At 46.2% G+C, this 16,707-nt stretch overlaps 1 protein-coding gene across 1 annotated transcript; it reads right to left on the bottom strand.

The window, feature by feature from the left end:
- Window positions 1-296: 296 nt before the first annotated feature.
- Window positions 297-11,997, bottom strand: LOC106549770 (transducin-like enhancer protein 2). Its single transcript, XM_087703315.1, has 6 exons — window positions 11,903-11,997; window positions 7,751-7,998; window positions 6,175-6,322; window positions 4,000-4,150; window positions 2,677-2,753; window positions 297-1,551 (listed from the first exon to the last, which is right to left on the bottom strand). Exons 2-6 carry the CDS (start codon window positions 7,756-7,758, stop codon window positions 1,444-1,446), a joined length of 492 nt encoding a protein of 163 aa, XP_087559441.1. The 5' UTR covers window positions 7,759-7,998; window positions 11,903-11,997; the 3' UTR covers window positions 297-1,443.
- Window positions 11,998-16,707: the final 4,710 nt, after the last annotated feature.

Raw genomic sequence — 16,707 nt, forward strand, 5'->3', positions numbered from 1 at the left:
TCAGCCTTCCATCCTTCCGAGGTGGGTAAAATGAGGACCCAGATTGTTGGGGGCAATATGCTGACTCTCTGTAAACCGCTTAGAGAGGCCTGAAAGGCCTATGAAGCGGTATATAAGTCTACTGCTATTGCTATTGCTATTGCAACTCCCAGAATTCCCCAACCAGCATTAGTGGATTCTGGGAGTTGAAGTCCACACATCTTCAAGTTGCCAAGAATAAATAATACTATTCTAAGACATTGTCCATAAAAGTTTGTTCTTTTAAAAAAATAGCTTCACAATTTTTACATATTTTTATGTTTATTTTCCCCTCTATTCACGTAACATTTGGAAAGTTCTTTCCAGAAACACTTTGAGCTAACAAATTTTTGCACATTATGTTCAAAAGCGCAAAAAGAACATTGGAGGCATGCATCTGTGGTTTTCCCGTTGCCGCAAAACAAGAGCCATCGTAATCTGGGCTACTGGTCTTACTGACCAGGGTTTGTGAGAATCGGTGGCCAATTTTAATGTTGGCTGGATTCTCATTCATGTGCTTAACCAGGTCAGTGGTGGAGATTCTCATGGGGTCCTGCTAACTTGCTGGGTGTTTGGAAAAGCAGCAGAGAGGTTCAACTTTAAATCAAGGTAATTATGAATCAAATTAACCTGGGTCAACCAGGCAGACAATCCAAAAGCCTAGACTGGCCCACTCAGTCCTCCAAGAAAAAGAGAGGGTGTTACAGAGCAGCCGAAACAGCTGTCCAGATCAAAAAAAATGGGCTAAATACAGATAGCCCTTAACTTACAACTGTAATGGAGCCAATTTGGAGTGATTTCTTTTTGCCAGAAACCGGTTCCCAGCAAAAACGTAAATCATGATGATATGACCATGGGGTGCTGCAAATGGGTGTAAATGAAGACCTAGTCAAAAAGTAGTTATTGGTCACAGGACCACAGGGGTGAAGAAGAAATTGCAACTTTGAAACCAGGTCATAAATTCCAGGGTCCGTCGTAACTTCAAAAAGTCATTAAGCAACCGGTCATAAGTCAGGGACAACCTGTAGATCTATTTGCGAGGTGCAAATGCAGCCATTCAAAAATGAAAATATGACTGCAGCATTTAGGTGGTTGGAATGTGGGCGGGGCTCGGATGAGCCTGATGTGGATTGGCTACTCAACATGTCAAACTTTGAAGTGATCTTCCAGCCCCTTCTGGGGGATAATGAAAAGATTTTGCTCCATTGGGGATCTGGAAAAAAAATTGTTTCTTGAGGGAGGAAAAATATCTTCCTGAGACTCTCAGCTCTTTCAAGTTTCTAGTCCTCATGCGTCTGCAAGGAGGGTTGGAAGCGCAAAGGCCGTTTCAGCACCACCGTCTCCGAAGCCAGTGGAGAAGATACATTTTTTCCAGGGAAACGAAAGCGTTTGGATCTCCTAGCCGCCCGAAATGAGGAACATGGCTCAGTAGACCAGCTCATAAACCGTGGCTTTCTTGTCTCCTGATCCGGTCACGATAAACTTGTCATTAGCCGAGATGTCGCAGCTCAGAACCGAGGAAGATTCTTTGGACTGCAAAAGGAAGCAGGGAAATGAAGAGAAGAAACGGACTGATTCTGCCAACGTTCAACCGGGAAACTCACCCGATTTTCACAAGACGTCTTGCTTGGCAACGCGGATTATTGGTGTCTCCTTTTGCCATACTAGAACTCACCTTCTCCTAGTGACTGGCCCAAAGGCAACCCAGCTGACTTTCATGGCTAAGGCAGAACTAGAACTCAATGCCTCCCAGTACCTTAATCACTAGACCAAACTCTTAAATAGAGAAGAAAACAGTCACCAGGAGAAAGTGAGTTCTAGTCCCATCGTCAGTATGAAAGCCATCTGAGTGACTTTGAGCCATCACCGGGAGAAGGTGAGTTCTAGTCCCAAATTAGGCATGAACACCAGCTTGGTGACTTTGAACCAATCACTAAGAGATGGGGAATTCTAGTCCTGCACCTTAGGCGTGAAATCTGACTGGGTGGCTTTGGACCAATCACCGGGAGAAGGTGAGTTCTAGTCCCAAATTAGGCATGAAAACCAGCTTGGTGACTTTGAACCAATCACTAAGAGATAGGGAATTCTAGTCCTGCACCTTAGGCGTGAAATCTGGCTGGGTGACTTTGGGCCAATCACCAGGAGATGTTGAGTTCTAGTCCCACCTCAGACATGAAAGAGAGCTGGGTGACGTTGGGCCAATCACCAGGAGACTGGGAGCTCTAGTCCCTTCCATTCCCCACCAACCTGTCAGAGCTGAAGAAGCTTTTTGCATGAGAAGCGAAACAACTTCCAAAGAAAAAGAAAACAGAAAGTCCAGTTGCCTCCAGAAAAAAAAGCACCTTTGGGACAGGTAGCTCTAAGAAGTGAGCCACGCTGCAACCTGGGTCCTCTTAAAACCCAACCTGGCTGAATCGTACAGGTCTCCCTTCCATCCAGAAATCCCGCAATCATTTTGTATTTTCGGCAGAGACCGAAAGCGTTTAGCCCAGGGGTCTCCAACCTTGGCAACTTTAAGCCTGGAGGATTTCAACTCCCAGAATTCCCCAGCCAGCCGGTTGGGGAATTCTGGGAGTTGAAGTCCTCCAGGCTTAAAAGTTGTCAAGGCTGGAGACCCCTGGTTCAGCCAGCAGCTGTGCAACCCTCAGTCTCCATTACCTGAAAGATGCTGGCGCCATAGGGAGCCCGCCATGCGTTAAGCAGATTATCTTTCCCGGTGCTGATAAACCATTTGCCTGCAGCGAGAGAGGAGAGGAAAAACAGAGAAATGATCCGGTCTGTGTGCACAACCTTTACAGATGATAAAAGAGAGAGAGAGAGAGACGCTTCTGAAGTCCCAGGAGCTGTTTAAGGGTCCTCGACTTACAATCATTCCTTTAGTGACCGCTTCAAGTTACAAGTAATAACTCCATAGAAAACAGGCAGGCATATTCCTCAAAGAGATATCGTATTGGCACAAACTGGTGAAAACCGACTCTGAAAGTTCCCACGGTTTTCCCCTTTCCCCCAAATAATCAGTCCCATTGTCCAATCAAAGTACTGGCTAGTCGCCTGGTAAGAGGACTCCTCCTCTCTCCAGCCATCTGTTGGAATGACCTTGGTTCCCACAAGAAACTATTTTGTTTCGGCTACAAAAAAACCCCCATCTGACTATGCTCCCCGTCCCTATCCCATCTTCGCACTGTGGCAACCCAGGCAGGTTCGCTTCAGAGTTGAGAACAAGGGTACTGAAAAGAGTGACTTGCAAACCAGTCCTCGCATTTACGACCACTGCAGCATTCCCAAAGTCACGCGATCAGAACTCGGTTGTTTGGCAACCCGCATGTATTTTATGACAGTTGCAACGTCCTGGGGTCATGTGAATTCCCATTTGAGACCTTCCCTTCTGACACGCAAAGTCAGACCTGCTTAACGACCGCATTATTCACTTAAAAACTGTAGCAAAACAAAAAGGGTGTCACCTCAGGTGCCACTCATTTAACAACTGTCTTTGCATAGCCATGGAAATTCTGTCCCAATTGTGGTCGTAAGTCGAGGACTACTTGTATAGTAGTTTTAAAAAAACTATAGAGGTTACTATAACCTTGACTTACGACCACAACTGAGCCCTGCATTTACGTTGCTAAGTGAGAAATTTGTTAAGTGATTTTTGCCTCATTTTACCGCAACTGTCATAAATATGAGTCAGTGGCCAAGCATTCAAACTTAAATCATGTGACCAAGGGGAAGCGGCAACCGTCGTAAGTGTGAAAAATGGTCCCAAGTCACTTTTTTCAGTGCTGTTGTAACTTTGAACAGTCAATAAGTGAGATGTTGCAAGTCGAGGACCACCTGTGCTTTCCTGCATTTTATTGCGTTGTGTGTGACGGTGACTTGGCTAAGCAGGGTTGTGCGAATGCAGCCAGGATAAGGACAGATGGGGTGAGTAAGGACGCCTGGAGCTCCACCAGCTGTCTCGTCTTTCTTACCCACGCAACCTACCACAGGAAGCGAACTTCAGGGAGAGGACGCAGCTCTCGTGAAGGTGCAGCTGGTACTTCTCCGATTTGGTCACGTGGAGGATTTCCACGTTGCTGCTCTCCATCCCCACGGCCAGCCACTCCCCCGTGGGGCAGTAGCCCAGGGAGAAGATCTGGAGAGAGAGGAGGGAGAGGGGAAGGAAGGAAGGAAGGAAGGAAGGAAGGAAGGAAGGAAGGAAGGAAGGAAGGAAGGAAGGAAGGGAAAAGAAGAGAAGGGAGGGAAGGAAGGAAGGAAAAAGAAGAGAAGAGAGGGAGGGAAGAAAGAAAGGAAGGAAAGAAGGAAGGAAGGAAGGAAGGAAGGAAGGAAGGAAGGAAGGAAGGAAGGAAGGAAGGAAGGAAGGAAGGAAAAAGAAGAGAAGGGAGGAGGAAGGAAGGAAAAAGAAGAGAAGGGAGGGAGGGAAGGAAGGAAAAAGAAGATAAGGGAGAAAGAAGGAAGGAAGGAAGGAAGAAGGGAAAAAGAAGAGAAGGGAGGGGGGAGGTACAGGAATGCAGGCAAAGGAAGGAAAGAAAGAAGGAAGGAAGGAAAAAGAAGAGAAGAAAGGAAGGAAAAAAGAAGCGAGAAGAAGGAAGGAAGGTAGGTAGGTAGGTACAGGAATGTAGGCAAAGGAAGGAAGGAAAGAAGGAAGGAAGGAAGGAAAAAGAAGAGAAGGGAGAAAGAGAGGGAGAGAGGTACAGGAAGGCAGGCAAAGGAAGGGAAGGAAGGAAAGAAAAAGTGTGAAAGGAAGGAAGGAGAAGAAAAAAGAAAGAGAAAGAGAGAGATAGGGAAAAATAGAAAGGAAGGAAGGAGGGGGAGAGGGAGAGAAAGAGGGAGGGAAGGAAGGAAGGAGAAAGAAGAGAAGAGAGGGAGGGAGGGAAGGAAGGAAGGCAGGAAAAAGAAGATAAGGGAGAAGGAAGGAAGGAAAAAGAAGAGAAGGAAGGAAGGAAAAAAGAGAAGGGAGAAGAAGGAAGGACGGTAGGTAGGTAGGTACAGGAATGTAGGCAAAGGAAAGAAGGAAAGAAAAAGAAGAGAGGGAGAAGAAAAGGGAAAGAGGGAGGGAGGTACAGGAAGGCAGGCAAAGGAAGGGAAGGAAGGAAGGAAGGAAGGAAAGGAAGGAAGGAAGGAAGGAGAAGAAAAAAGAAAGGAAGGAAGAGAGATAGGAAAAAATAGAAAGGAAGGAAGGAGGGAGGGGAGGGAGGGAGAGAGAGAGAGAGAGAGAGAGAGAGAGAGAGAGAGAGAGAGAGAGAGAGAGAGAGAGAGAGAGAGAGAGAGAGAGATGGGAACAGTTGAAGATTAAAGCTTTAAAAGGTTTAAGGGCCAGGATGGTGCATTTGAAACACACAAAGCAAAATCCACAGCCAAAGATTCTAGTCCTGATGCCTGCAAAGTTAACAGCAGGAGAAAGGCTTCATTTACATAAACTAGATTAATTCAAAGTCAAGTGATTACACTTTTACAACATGCTAAATGTAAGGTGTTTTTTTTTAAAAAAACAACAACATCGCTTTGTCTTCTTTTAGGGAAGGGAGTGACTGGCGGGCGTTATAGAAAGTCAGCCCTTGATCACTGGGGAAGCTGGTAGGAAGTCGAACGTTGCAATATGAAGTCCTCAATTAATTGCCACCACCACCCCTCCCCGTGTCACAACGGTCATCGATGAACATGATTTTTCAACATACAACCGCCTCACTTAACAGCAGAGTTCCCAGCTCCAATTACTGCCCTTAAAGGAGGACCACCCATAATTACAGCAGTCCTCCCTTACTGACCGCCTTCTTTAGCAACCGTTTGAAGCCGCAATGGTGTAAAACAAAGCTTCACAACAGGCTGCAGATAACCACAATTCGTGAAGAATGTGGAAGCAAAAATAACAATTTTGGGGAGTGGGAGGGTGTCACATAATGCCTTGGTTAAAAAAACGCAACGATTTGCTTCACCACCAAACGGGAGGTGAGCTGGTTAAGCCCATTAAAGTCGTGTGATTTTTCCACTTAGTGACAGAGTTGCTGGTCCCATTGTGATCGGTAAATGAAAATCGCCGGCTTGTCCAATATCGGTGTGCCAAAATCCTGCCCCTTCCCAGGGCTGATTGGTTGCCACCGGAGGCCCCACCCACTCAAAGGCTGTCCATCAAAGGTCTCCACCCCTTTCCCAGCTGACCTGCGAGGTGAAGTCGTGTTGTTGCAGCTGCCGGCCTTCGCGGAGATCCCAGCACCGGACGGTGTTGTCCAAACCGCCGGTCCAAAGTTTGGTGCCATAATTGGAGATATCAATGCAGCTCGCCCCGTCTGTGTGACCTTGGAACTGCCTGCAAAGGGAGGCAGAAACCAGCAAGAGCTCCTCTTATTTATTTCTGTTAAATCATAATACTGTCCCAAATCTGAACTAAGCTCCGCAATGGCAACAGAAGAGCATCCGGCCAGTAAACACTCAGCCCAATTCAGTTGCTCAGACTCCACCCACAAGGGATTATGACATCATTAAAAGAAGATGATGACACTCTCATAAATAAGTGTATAAATCAGGTGGGTCCTTATGATCACCCTCGATTTACAACCGTCGTGACTTAAGGCAGAAATTCCAGCCTCTGTTATATAAAACGAGGACTACCTGTATTTGCTTTGGGGCTGGGAGAAGCTTAGCCAGTGTGGTTTTCTGAACGAACCAGGTTTAAACAATGTGTGGTTTGATTAAATGTCAGGAGAAGAATAAAATTAATAATACGTAAGTCGTGATCCTTGACTTACGACCACAATTGAGCCCCCAATTTTGGTTGTTAAGTAAAACATTTATTGAGTTTTGCCCCATTTTATGACCTTTCTTGCCACAGTTGTTAAGTGAATCACTGCAGTTGTTAAATTAGAAACTCGGCTGTTAAGTGAATCCCCCCATTGACTTTGCTTGTCGGAAGGTCGCAGAAGCGGATCACATAGGACTCTGCAACTGTCGTAAATGTGAATCAGTTCCCAAGTGCCTCAATTTTGATCATGTGAGCATAGGGATGCTGCAACGGTCGTAAGTGTGAAAAATGGTCATAAGTCACTTTTTTCAGTGTCGTTGCAACTTCGGTCACTAAGTGAACTGTTGTAAGTTGAGGACTACCTGTAGTGACAGCAACAGCAACATCATACAACCGAAAACTTTTGTTTATTTCTTACTAAGGTTGAAGAAATATTTTAGTTTTTCTGCTTCAGGAAGGAAGGAAGGATTTTTAAAACAGGTAGTCCTCGAATTACGACCTCAGTTGAGCCCATAACTTCCACTGCTAAGCAAGACGGTTGTTAAGGGAGCTATCCCACAGTTTACAACCTTTTTTTTGCCTCAGCTATTTAGTGAATCATTGCAGCTGTGAAGTGACTCATGCGGTCGTTAAGTGAATCTGGCATCCCCCATTGCTTTGCTTGTCAGAAACCGGCTGTGAGGGTCACAAATGATGATCGCGTGACCCCTGGACATTGCAACCGTCATAACTATGAGCCAGTTGTCAAGCGCTCTGAATTTGGATCACGTGACCAGAGAGATGCTTGCTATGGTTACGAATGTGAAAACTGGTCGTGTCATTTTTTTCAGCGTCTTTGCAACTTTGGACGCTCACCAAACGAAGGGTTGTAAGTCGAGGACTACCGGTAAGGCTGCCTGCATTCCCTCCTCAGCGGTCACAACCAGCATCCCGCCGCTAAACGTCTAAAACGATCTTGGGAAAATGCCAGATTAGGCATTCATGGCTCTCTCTCACCTAACCATGGTTTGGTTCTGCAGATCCCAGACCACGATGTTGCCGTCGCTGCAGCAGGAGAAGCAGACTTTGGCGTCAGGGCTGATGGCCAGAGCGTAGCAGGCCGGGGCGGAGGAGGTCAGCTCGGCCTTGATCCGGGGCGTGGGGGCCGCCAAGTCCCAGATGGACAAGGTGCTGGCCTCGCCCCCAACGATGAGGCTGTGGCCGTCGGGAAGAAGCTTGCAGGATCGAATGTAGTTATCTCGGTTCTGGAGGGTGGGGGGAGGGGGGAAGGCAGAAAATGATATAAATCTGGTCAGAGTTTGTGGCAGCCAGAAAGCAAACACAGGTAACGGATTCAGCAGGATTCATTCACTTCTCTTTCTATATAATATAACACGGTTTTTAAGATGATGTTGGAGGATGACCATTTGTCTGAAATGACATAGGGTTTCCTGCCTGAGCAGGGGGTTGGACTAGAAGACCTCCAAGGCCCCTTCCAACTCTTTTATTCTACTAAGTACTGTATGAGTACTTGATACAGAAAACCTGAATCCTGAAAAACCAAAGAAAATATCAAGGGAGTCATCCCATTTTCGACCCAAAACTCAGCCAAACGGCTTGCAGGAATGATAGCAAAACCTTCTCAGGTCAAATCACACCAGAATTGCAAAATAATGGTACGCATGATCACAAGAGAGGCTAATTGTCGGACCGTCGTAAAAAGAAGTCTTCCTTGTACGTACCAGGCAGTCCAGCTGTGCCACGGGGGTCTTGGTGCCTGGCTGCCCCACATCCCAGAAAATGAAATGAAAATGGAGGGAAGGAAGGAACAGGAAGAAAGGAAAAATAAGAGAAGGAAGGAAGGAAAAATAAGAAAAGGAAGGAAGGAAAAATAAGAGAAGGAAGGAATGAAAATTAAGAGAAGGAAGGAAGGAAAATTAAGAGAAGGAAGGAAGGAAAATTAAGAGAAGGAAGGAAGGAAAAATAAGAGAAGGAAGGAAGGAAAAATAAGAGAAGGAAGGAAGGAAAAATAAGAAAAGGAAGGAAGGAAAAATAAGAAAAGGAAGGAAGGAAAAATAAGAGAAGGAAGGAAGGAAAAATAAGAGAAGGAAGGAAGGAAAATTAAGAGAAGGAAGGAAGGAAAAATAAGAGAAGGAAGGAAGGAAAAATAAGAGAAGGAAGGAAAATTAAGAGAAGGAAGGAAAAATAAGAGAAGGAAGGAAGGAAAAATAAGAGAAGGAAGGAAGGAAAAATAAGAAAAGGAAGGAAGGAAAAATAAGAGAAGGAAGGAGGAAAAATAAGAGAAGGAAGGAAGGAAAAATAAGAGAAGGAAGGAGGAAAAATAAGAGAAGGAAGGAAGGAAAAATAAGAGAAGGAAGGAAGGAAAATTAAGAGAAGGAAGGAAGGAAAATTAAGAGAAGGAAGGAAGGAAAATTAAGAGAAGGAAGGAAGGAAAAATAAGAGAAGGAAGGAAGGAAAATTAAGAGAAGGAAGGAAGGAAAATTAAGAGAAGGAAGGAAGGAAAAATAAGAGAAGGAAGGAAGGAAAAATAAGAGAAGGAAGGAAGGAAAAATAAGAAAAGGAAGGAAGGAAAAATAAGAGAAGGAAGGAGGAAAATTAAGAGAAGGAAGGAAGGAAAATTAAGAGAAGGAAGGAAGGAAAAATAAGAGAAGGAAGGAAGGAAAAATAAGAGAAGGAAGGAAGGAAAATTAAGAGAAGGAAGGAAGGAAAAATAAGAGAAGGAAGGAAGGAAAAATAAGAGAAGGAAGGAAGGAAAATTAAGAGAAGGAAGGAAGGAAAAATAAGAGAAGGAAGGAAGGAAAAATAAGAGAAGGAAGGAAAATTAAGAGAAGGAAGGAAAAATAAGAGAAGGAAGGAAGGAAAAATAAGAGAAGGAAGGAAGGAAAAATAAGAAAAGGAAGGAAGGAAAAATAAGAGAAGGAAGGAGGAAAAATAAGAAGGAAGGAAGGAAAAATAAGACAAGGAAGGAGGAAAAATAAGAGAAGGAAGGAAGGAAAAATAAGAGAAGGAAGGAAGGAAAATTAAGAGAAGGAAGGAAGGAAAAATAAGAGAAGGAAGGAAGGAAAATTAAGAGAAGGAAGGAAGGAAAAATAAGAGAAGGAAGGAAGGAAAATTAAGAGAAGGAAGGAAGGAAAAATAAGAGAAGGAAGGAAGGAAAATTAAGAGAAGGAAGGAAGGAAAAATAAGAAAAGGAAGGAAGGAAAATTAAGAGAAGGAAGGAAGGAAAAATAAGAGAAGGAAGGAAGGAAAATTAAGAGAAGGAAAGAAGGAAAATTAAGAGAAGGAAGGAAGGAAAAATAAGAGAAGGAAGGAAGGAAAATTAAGAGAAGGAAGGAAGGAAAAATAAGAGAAGGAAGGAAGGAAAAATAAGAGAAGGAAGGAGGAAAAATAAGAGAAGGAAGGAAGGAAAAATAAGAGAAGGAAGGAGGAAAAATAAGAGAAGGAAGGAAGGAAAAATAAGAGAAGGAAGGAAGGAAAATTAAGAGAAGGAAGGAAGGAAAAATAAGAGAAGGAAGGAAGGAAAATTAAGAGAAGGAAGGAAGGAAAATAAGAGAAGGAAGGAAGGAAAAATAAGAGAAGGAAGGAGGAAAAATAAGAGAAGGAAGGAAGGAAAAATAAGAGAAGGAAGGAGGAAAAATAAGAGAAGGAAGGAAGGAAAAATAAGAGAAGGAAGGAAGGAAAATTAGAAGGAAGAAAAAAATAAGAGAAGGAAGGAAGGAAAAATAAGAGAAGGAAGGAAGGAAAATAAGAGAAGGAAGGAAGGAAAAATAAGAGAAGGAAGGAAGGAAAATTAAGAGAAGGAAGGAAGGAAAAATAGAGAAGGAAGGAAGGAAAATTAAGAGAAGGAAGGAAGGAAAAATAAGAGAAGGAAGGAAGGAAAATTAAGAGAAGGAAGGAAGGAAAAATAAGAAAAGGAAGGAAGGAAAATTAAGAGAAGGAAGGAAGGAAAAATAAGAGAAGGAAGGAAGGAAAATTAAGAGAAGGAAAGAAGGAAAATTAAGAGAAGGAAGGAAGGAAAAATAAGAGAAGGAAGGAAGGAAAATTAAGAGAAGGAAGGAAGGAAAAATAAGAGAAGGAAGGAAGGAAAAATAAGAGAAGGAAGGAAGGAAAAATAAGAGAAGGAAGGAAAATTAAGAGAAGGAAGGAAAAATAAGAGAAGGAAGGAAGGAAAAATAAGAGAAGGAAGGAAGGAAAATTAAGAGAAGGAAGGAAAAATAAGAGAAGGAAGGAAGGAAAATTAAGAGAAGGAAGAAAGGAAAAATAAGAGAAGGAAGGAAGGAAAAATAAGAAAAGGAAGGAAGGAAAATTAAGAGAAGGAAGAAAGGAAAAATAAGAGAAGGAAGGAAGGAAAAATAAGAGAAGGAAGGAAGGAAAAATAAGAGAAGGAAGGGAGGAAAAATAAGAGAAGGAAGGAAGGAAAAATAAGAGAAGGAAGGAAGGAAAAATAAGAGAAGGAAGGAAGGAAAAATAAGAGAAGGAAGGAAGGAAAAAATAAGAGAAGGAAGGAAAAATAAGAGAAGGAAGGAAGGAAAATTAAGAGAAGGAAGAAAGGAAAAATAAGAGAAGGAAGGAAGGAAAAATAAGAGAAGGAAGGAAGGAAAATTAAGAGAAGGAAGAAAGGAAAAATAAGAGAAGGAAGGAAGGAAAATAAGAGAAGGAAAGAAGGAAAAATAAGAGAAGGAAGGGAGGAAAAATAAGAAAAGGAAGGAAGGAGTTGGGGGACAACAAACAAGGAGGGAGGGAGAGGGAGGGAGAGGGAGGGAGGGAGGAAAAGAAGGAGATTGGGGACAGGAAGGAAGAAAGGAAGGAAGGAAGGGAAGGAAGAAGGAAGGAAGATAGACAAGGAAGAAGGAGAGAAGAGAGTGGGAGCAAAGGAAGATGGGAGGTAAGAGAAGGAAAGAGAGAAGGAAGGAAAAAAGGAAAGAAAGAGAAGAAGGGAAAGAGAAGGAAGGAGGGAAGGAAACAGAGAGGAGAGGGAAGGAAGGAAAGGGGAGATGTGAATGAATGAATGAAGGCAGGAAGGAAGGAAAGATGGGGAAGGGAAGAGATAGAAGGAGAAGGAGGGAGAAGAAGCATCATCATAAAATCCAGCCAACGCCAACGCTTTGCACCCGGCCATTCATTCAGGGAGGCTCCCGCTTGGCTTACCAGGCAGTCCAGCTGCGCCACGGGGGTCTTGGTGCCCGGCTGCCCCACATCCCAGACCTTGACGCAGCCTTTGCCCCCGTGTAGACGTGCTGGGTGGAATTGCTGATGGTGACGGCACAGACCACCTCGCCGTGGGAGAGCGTGTGGAGCTGGCGGGCGTGGCGTGGGATGCCGGAGCCGATCAGGGCGTCGGGAGGGAAGGGGCACCGGCTGCATTTGCCCGTCAGCGCTCACGTGGAAGGAATAGGCCCTGTCAGGATCCAAGAATTGACCTCCATTACACCTAGTCCTCGGACATACGACCGCAATTGAGCCTAGAGTTTACGTCGCTAAGCGAGGCAGTTGCTAAGCCCCATTTTTGCGACCATTCTTGCCACCATTCTTAAATGAATCACGGCCGTTGTTAAGTGAGTAACACGGTGGTTAAGTGAATCTGGCTTTCCCGGTGACCTTTCTCGTCAGACGGTCGCAAAAGGGGATCGCCTGACTCCAGCACACGGCAACCGTCATAAATATGAGTCAGTTGCTAAGCGTCTCAGTTTTGATCGCATCATCATGGCGATGCTGCAAAGGTCTTAAAGTGTGAAATAAATCACACATTTTTTCGGTGGCGTTGTAATTTTGAACGGTCACTAAATGAACTGTTCGTAAGTCAAGACGTACTTCTATTTCTTGTTTTACCGATAAAAAGCTGCCTGATCCAAAAGTTTTGGAGATCCCTAGCCTAAATCTCCAATCGTTAATCAATGTTATTCTTTTGATGTTTCAATGTCTTTATCTTTTTGTTTTCATTGGTGATAAATCTTCTAGATCTGTGTTTCTCAACCTTGGCCACTTGAAGATGTCCGGACTTCAACTCCCAGAATTCCCCAGCCAGCATTCGCTGGCTGGGGAATTCTGGGAGTTGAAGTCCGGACATCTTCAAGTGGCCAAGGTTGAGAAACACAGATCTAGATCTTGAGTCCCCTCTGGGCAAGATAGAAATAAGCACAGAAGGAAATAAATAAAATACATAATCACCGAGAAAAATCACATCTCCACCACCACCACCACCCCCCGCTCTCAATCAGGAAACCGGACTTACGGCTTGCAGCTGGAAATAGCAGGGAGGGAGGCCGAGGGGGGCGATCCCCGCAAATGTGGGTGAGATTCAAAAGCCACCTGTGGAAACCAAGGAAGGAATCGGGGATCAGCTGGGGACTCGTGATGAAAATCTGTTTTAGCTTTGGAAGCTTCCCAGCTTAACGCACCGCTTTGATGCTGTGGAAATGACTAGTACAGGCGAAGTATGGAAAAAATACAAAATTCTGTATATACACAAAGGACCAAGCTACTGCAATGCAATGCCCTTATTTTATTCACCCCTGTTCTGATTGAGGCTTCCCAAGAGCATGAAGCAAACTAATTGTCTCTCCTGCAAACTCCACTCCCCTTTCGCTCCTCTTTTATTTCCTCTGGGAGGGGCCATTCACTGTCCACCTATGGCCTTACTCCCGAATCGACCCCTGTTCTTTAGCTCTTCCCTTCGTCTGGCAACTCTGTGCATGCGGACACTGGGAAGAGGCTCCAGCTGTTCTTCTGCCTCACTGATATCTGACTCTGAAGGCAGCTGATCACTGTTAGACGGCCCTGGCCCTGTCTCTGCCTCCGACACAGAGCCCTCATCAGAGCCTTCCCCAGACTCCAGGACTGGCCCATCTTCCTCCCCAACCTCCTCACTGTCCGAATCTGCTGCCAGCTGTGCTGGCCACTGGTGGGCCACAAAAATAGCCAACTTGAACACTCAACAGAGCAGAAAGGGTTCATCCACTCAAAACCATGAGAACTAGGATCTCACGTCTTCCTTAAAAGAAGGATTTAGATTTAGATTTAGATTTATTTTATTTGTATGCCGCCCTTCTCCGGGAGGGACTCAGGGCGGCGAACAACTCAAAGAGGGAAAAGGAAAGGGAACATAAAACACAATACAAGTAGTTAAAATAGCCAAGAGTCACACAACCACACAGGTCGAGAGGGGAGGGGAACTCATCAACCCCAGGCCTGCCGGCAAAGCCAGATTTTGGCGGCTTTTGGGAAGGCCTGGAGAGAGGTGAGGGTCTGAATCTCTGTGGGGAGTTCGTTCCAGAGGGCTGGAGCTGCCACAGAGAAGGCCCTCCCCCGGGTAGTAGCCAGGTGGCATTGGCTGGTAGACGGAACCCGGAGGAGGCCGACCCTGTGTGATCTAATGGGTCTTTGGGAGGTAATTGGCAGCAGGCGGTCTCTCAAGTACCCAGGTCAAGTACCCACGTCGAAGGAGCGAGGGCCTCGGTTTAATGTTTTAGTGCAGTGTTTTCTCCAACTTGATCACTTTAAAATGGGTGGACTTCAGTGCCCAGAATCCCCTAGCCACCTCTGTTAGCAATTATTCTCCGACACATGGACCCCCCAGTCTCTGAGTTGTAAAGTCGAAGGGAACAAGAAAGATCATCGAGTCCACCCTCTCCTTGTACTGAAGGGCCTTGGCAACTGGAATATGTTATGGCCCACCAGCAGCCAGCAGAGCTGGCAGCAGATTCAGACAGTGAGGAGGTTGGTGGGGAACATGGGCCAGTCCTGGAGTCTGGGGAAGGCTCAGACGAGGGCTCTGTGTCGGAGGCAGAGAGGGGGCCAGGGCCGTCTGACAGTCATCAGCTGCTTTCAGAGTCAGACAGCAGTGAGGCAGACGAACAGCTGGAGCCTGTTCCCAGTGTGCGCATGCGCAGAGTTTCCAGACGAAGGGAACAGCTAAGGAACAAGGGTAGACTTGGGAGTAAGGCCACAGGTGGGCAATGAATGGCCCCTCCCAGAGGAGATAAAAGAGGAGCGAAAGGGGTGGGGCTTCACTAGCAGTGGTGGCTCTTCCGTCCCAAGGACCGGCCCACGGATTTCCACTGCTCTCCTCTCCTCTGCCTTCTGCGCTTCTACGCGTCAAGCCCTGGACCCAGCTGTCCCTCCTCTTCCTCATCAGCCACCTCTAGACCTGGGGGCTGTTGACTCTCCATTGGATGGCTGACGATGGCCCAGGCTCCACTTCTGTCTCTCTCTCTCTGTCAGCCCCATTCCCTCTCCCCCTCGAAGGTCTCAGGTTGCCTTGATCCTCACGCTGACTCTCATGCCACCTCCTCCTCCTCCTCTGATTCGGCTGTCGAAGGGACCGGCAGCTGACAGGCCACAACACCTGCTACTTCTGGACTGGGGGATGGCCACTGGCTATTTTTCACCTCGTGGATGAATGATTGTCAGATAATTTGACCTAATTCAGTTTCATCTCAATCTCTCCCCCTCCCTTTTTAGAAACCCATTTGGGAAGGCTGCCCCGATGCTCACCAGAGGAGACCGTCCGTAGCCTCCGGGGCCTGCAGAAAGATGGATGCTGATGTAGGAACTCGGTGCAGACAATTCCCCATTGAGGGTAGCGTGAGGCATCACCCCAAAGGACGAACCAAAATGGCTGGTGAAAGAATTTAGCGGACTCCGCAAGGCTGTTTTAGAGAGGAAGAAGAAGAAAGGTTTGTTCCTTGTTTCAGTTAAAACAGAATCCAGGTAGGCCTCGATTTACGACCACAATTTGAGCCCAAACGTTCCGTTGCTAAGCGAGACCGCAATGAAGTGAGTTTTGTCCCGTTCTACAAGCCTTTTTTGTCACACCCGTTACTCACTGCCGTTGCTCAAACAGCCGTTGTTAAGCGAATCTGGCTTCGACGCTGACGTCCCGTCAGAAGGTTGCAAAAGCGAATCGCGTGACCCAGGACACTGCAACCATCGTAAATATGAGCCAGCTGCCAAGCATCCAAATTTTTATCGTGCTGAGCATGGGGATGTTGTAATGGTCATAAGTGTAAAAAAACAGTCACCCGTCACTTTTTCAATGCCGTTCAGAGGTGGCATTCAGCCGGTTCGTAGCGGTTCGCCTGAACCGGTGGCAGGAATTTTACCCAGTTCGGCGAACCCGTAGTGATGGCTGGCTGGCCACGCCCCCGAACTGGTCCCCCTGTTACGGGTTGCTCACCCTGCCTAGCTGGTCACCGCGGACTTACAAGGCAATGGGATGCGCATGAGCGAAGAAGATGGCGGCGATGGTAGCCACTTTTTTTGCTGACCAGAGGACTTTTCAGCGGCCTGCAGCCAGCCGCCAGCCTCTTTGAGAGCCGCTATACCAAGATCCAGCGGCTGGGAGGCTTCTTTGCCAGCCAGCTGCTTCCCAGCAGCAACAGCTGGCTGGGGGCCGCCGAAAACTCCGGTCTGCTTGCCTTCCAGACTGAACCAGCCGACCCGGAATGTAAGCCACCAAAGAGGTGGTGGTGGGGAGGGAGCGCGAAAACGGGGGCGAGTAGTGAAGGGAAGACGGTGGTAGATAGGGAAAATTTTCCAACCTTTTCCTGTGGGTGTGCCTAGTTAGGGAGGGGGGGGCGTATGACTAAGTGGGCGTGGGTGTGAGTGATGTCATGTTGGCCACGCCTACTTAGTCACATGCCACCCACCCCCACCTAGCCCTGCCCACCGAATGGCAAAAAATTTTGAATCCCACCACTGGTGCGGTTGGTCACTAAACAAATGGCTGTAAGTCAGAGAACTACCTGGACATTGAAGCAACCTCTGAGCATGCCAAGAGTTCTGCGGAAGTCAAAAAGGTTGCATGTTCTCACAAGAGCCGAGGTGGCACAGTGGTTAGAGTGCAGCACTGCAGGCTACTTCAGCTGTCTGCAGTTTGGCTGTTCAAATCTCACCGGCTCAAGGTTGACTCAGCCTTCCATCCTTCCAAGGTGGGTAAAATGAGGACCCGGATT

This window comes from Thamnophis sirtalis, unplaced genomic scaffold (assembly GCF_051295495.1).
Source record: "Thamnophis sirtalis isolate CommonGarterSnake01/CBP01778 unplaced genomic scaffold, rThaSir2_p1.2 scaffold_1, whole genome shotgun sequence".
NCBI classification, from domain to species: Eukaryota; Metazoa; Chordata; class Lepidosauria; order Squamata; family Natricidae; genus Thamnophis; species Thamnophis sirtalis.

Bases quoted from the DNA above. Each gene is read 5' to 3' on its own strand.
- LOC106549770 (XM_087703315.1), bottom strand. The intron at 4,151-6,174 runs GTCAGCTGGGAA...CTCTCTCTCCAG, and splicing joins AACACGACTTCACCTCGCAG to ATCTTCTCCCTGGGCTACTG. The intron at 2,754-3,999 runs GTAGGTTGCGTG...CTCTCGCTGCAG, and splicing joins CCTGAAGTTCGCTTCCTGTG to GCAAATGGTTTATCAGCACC.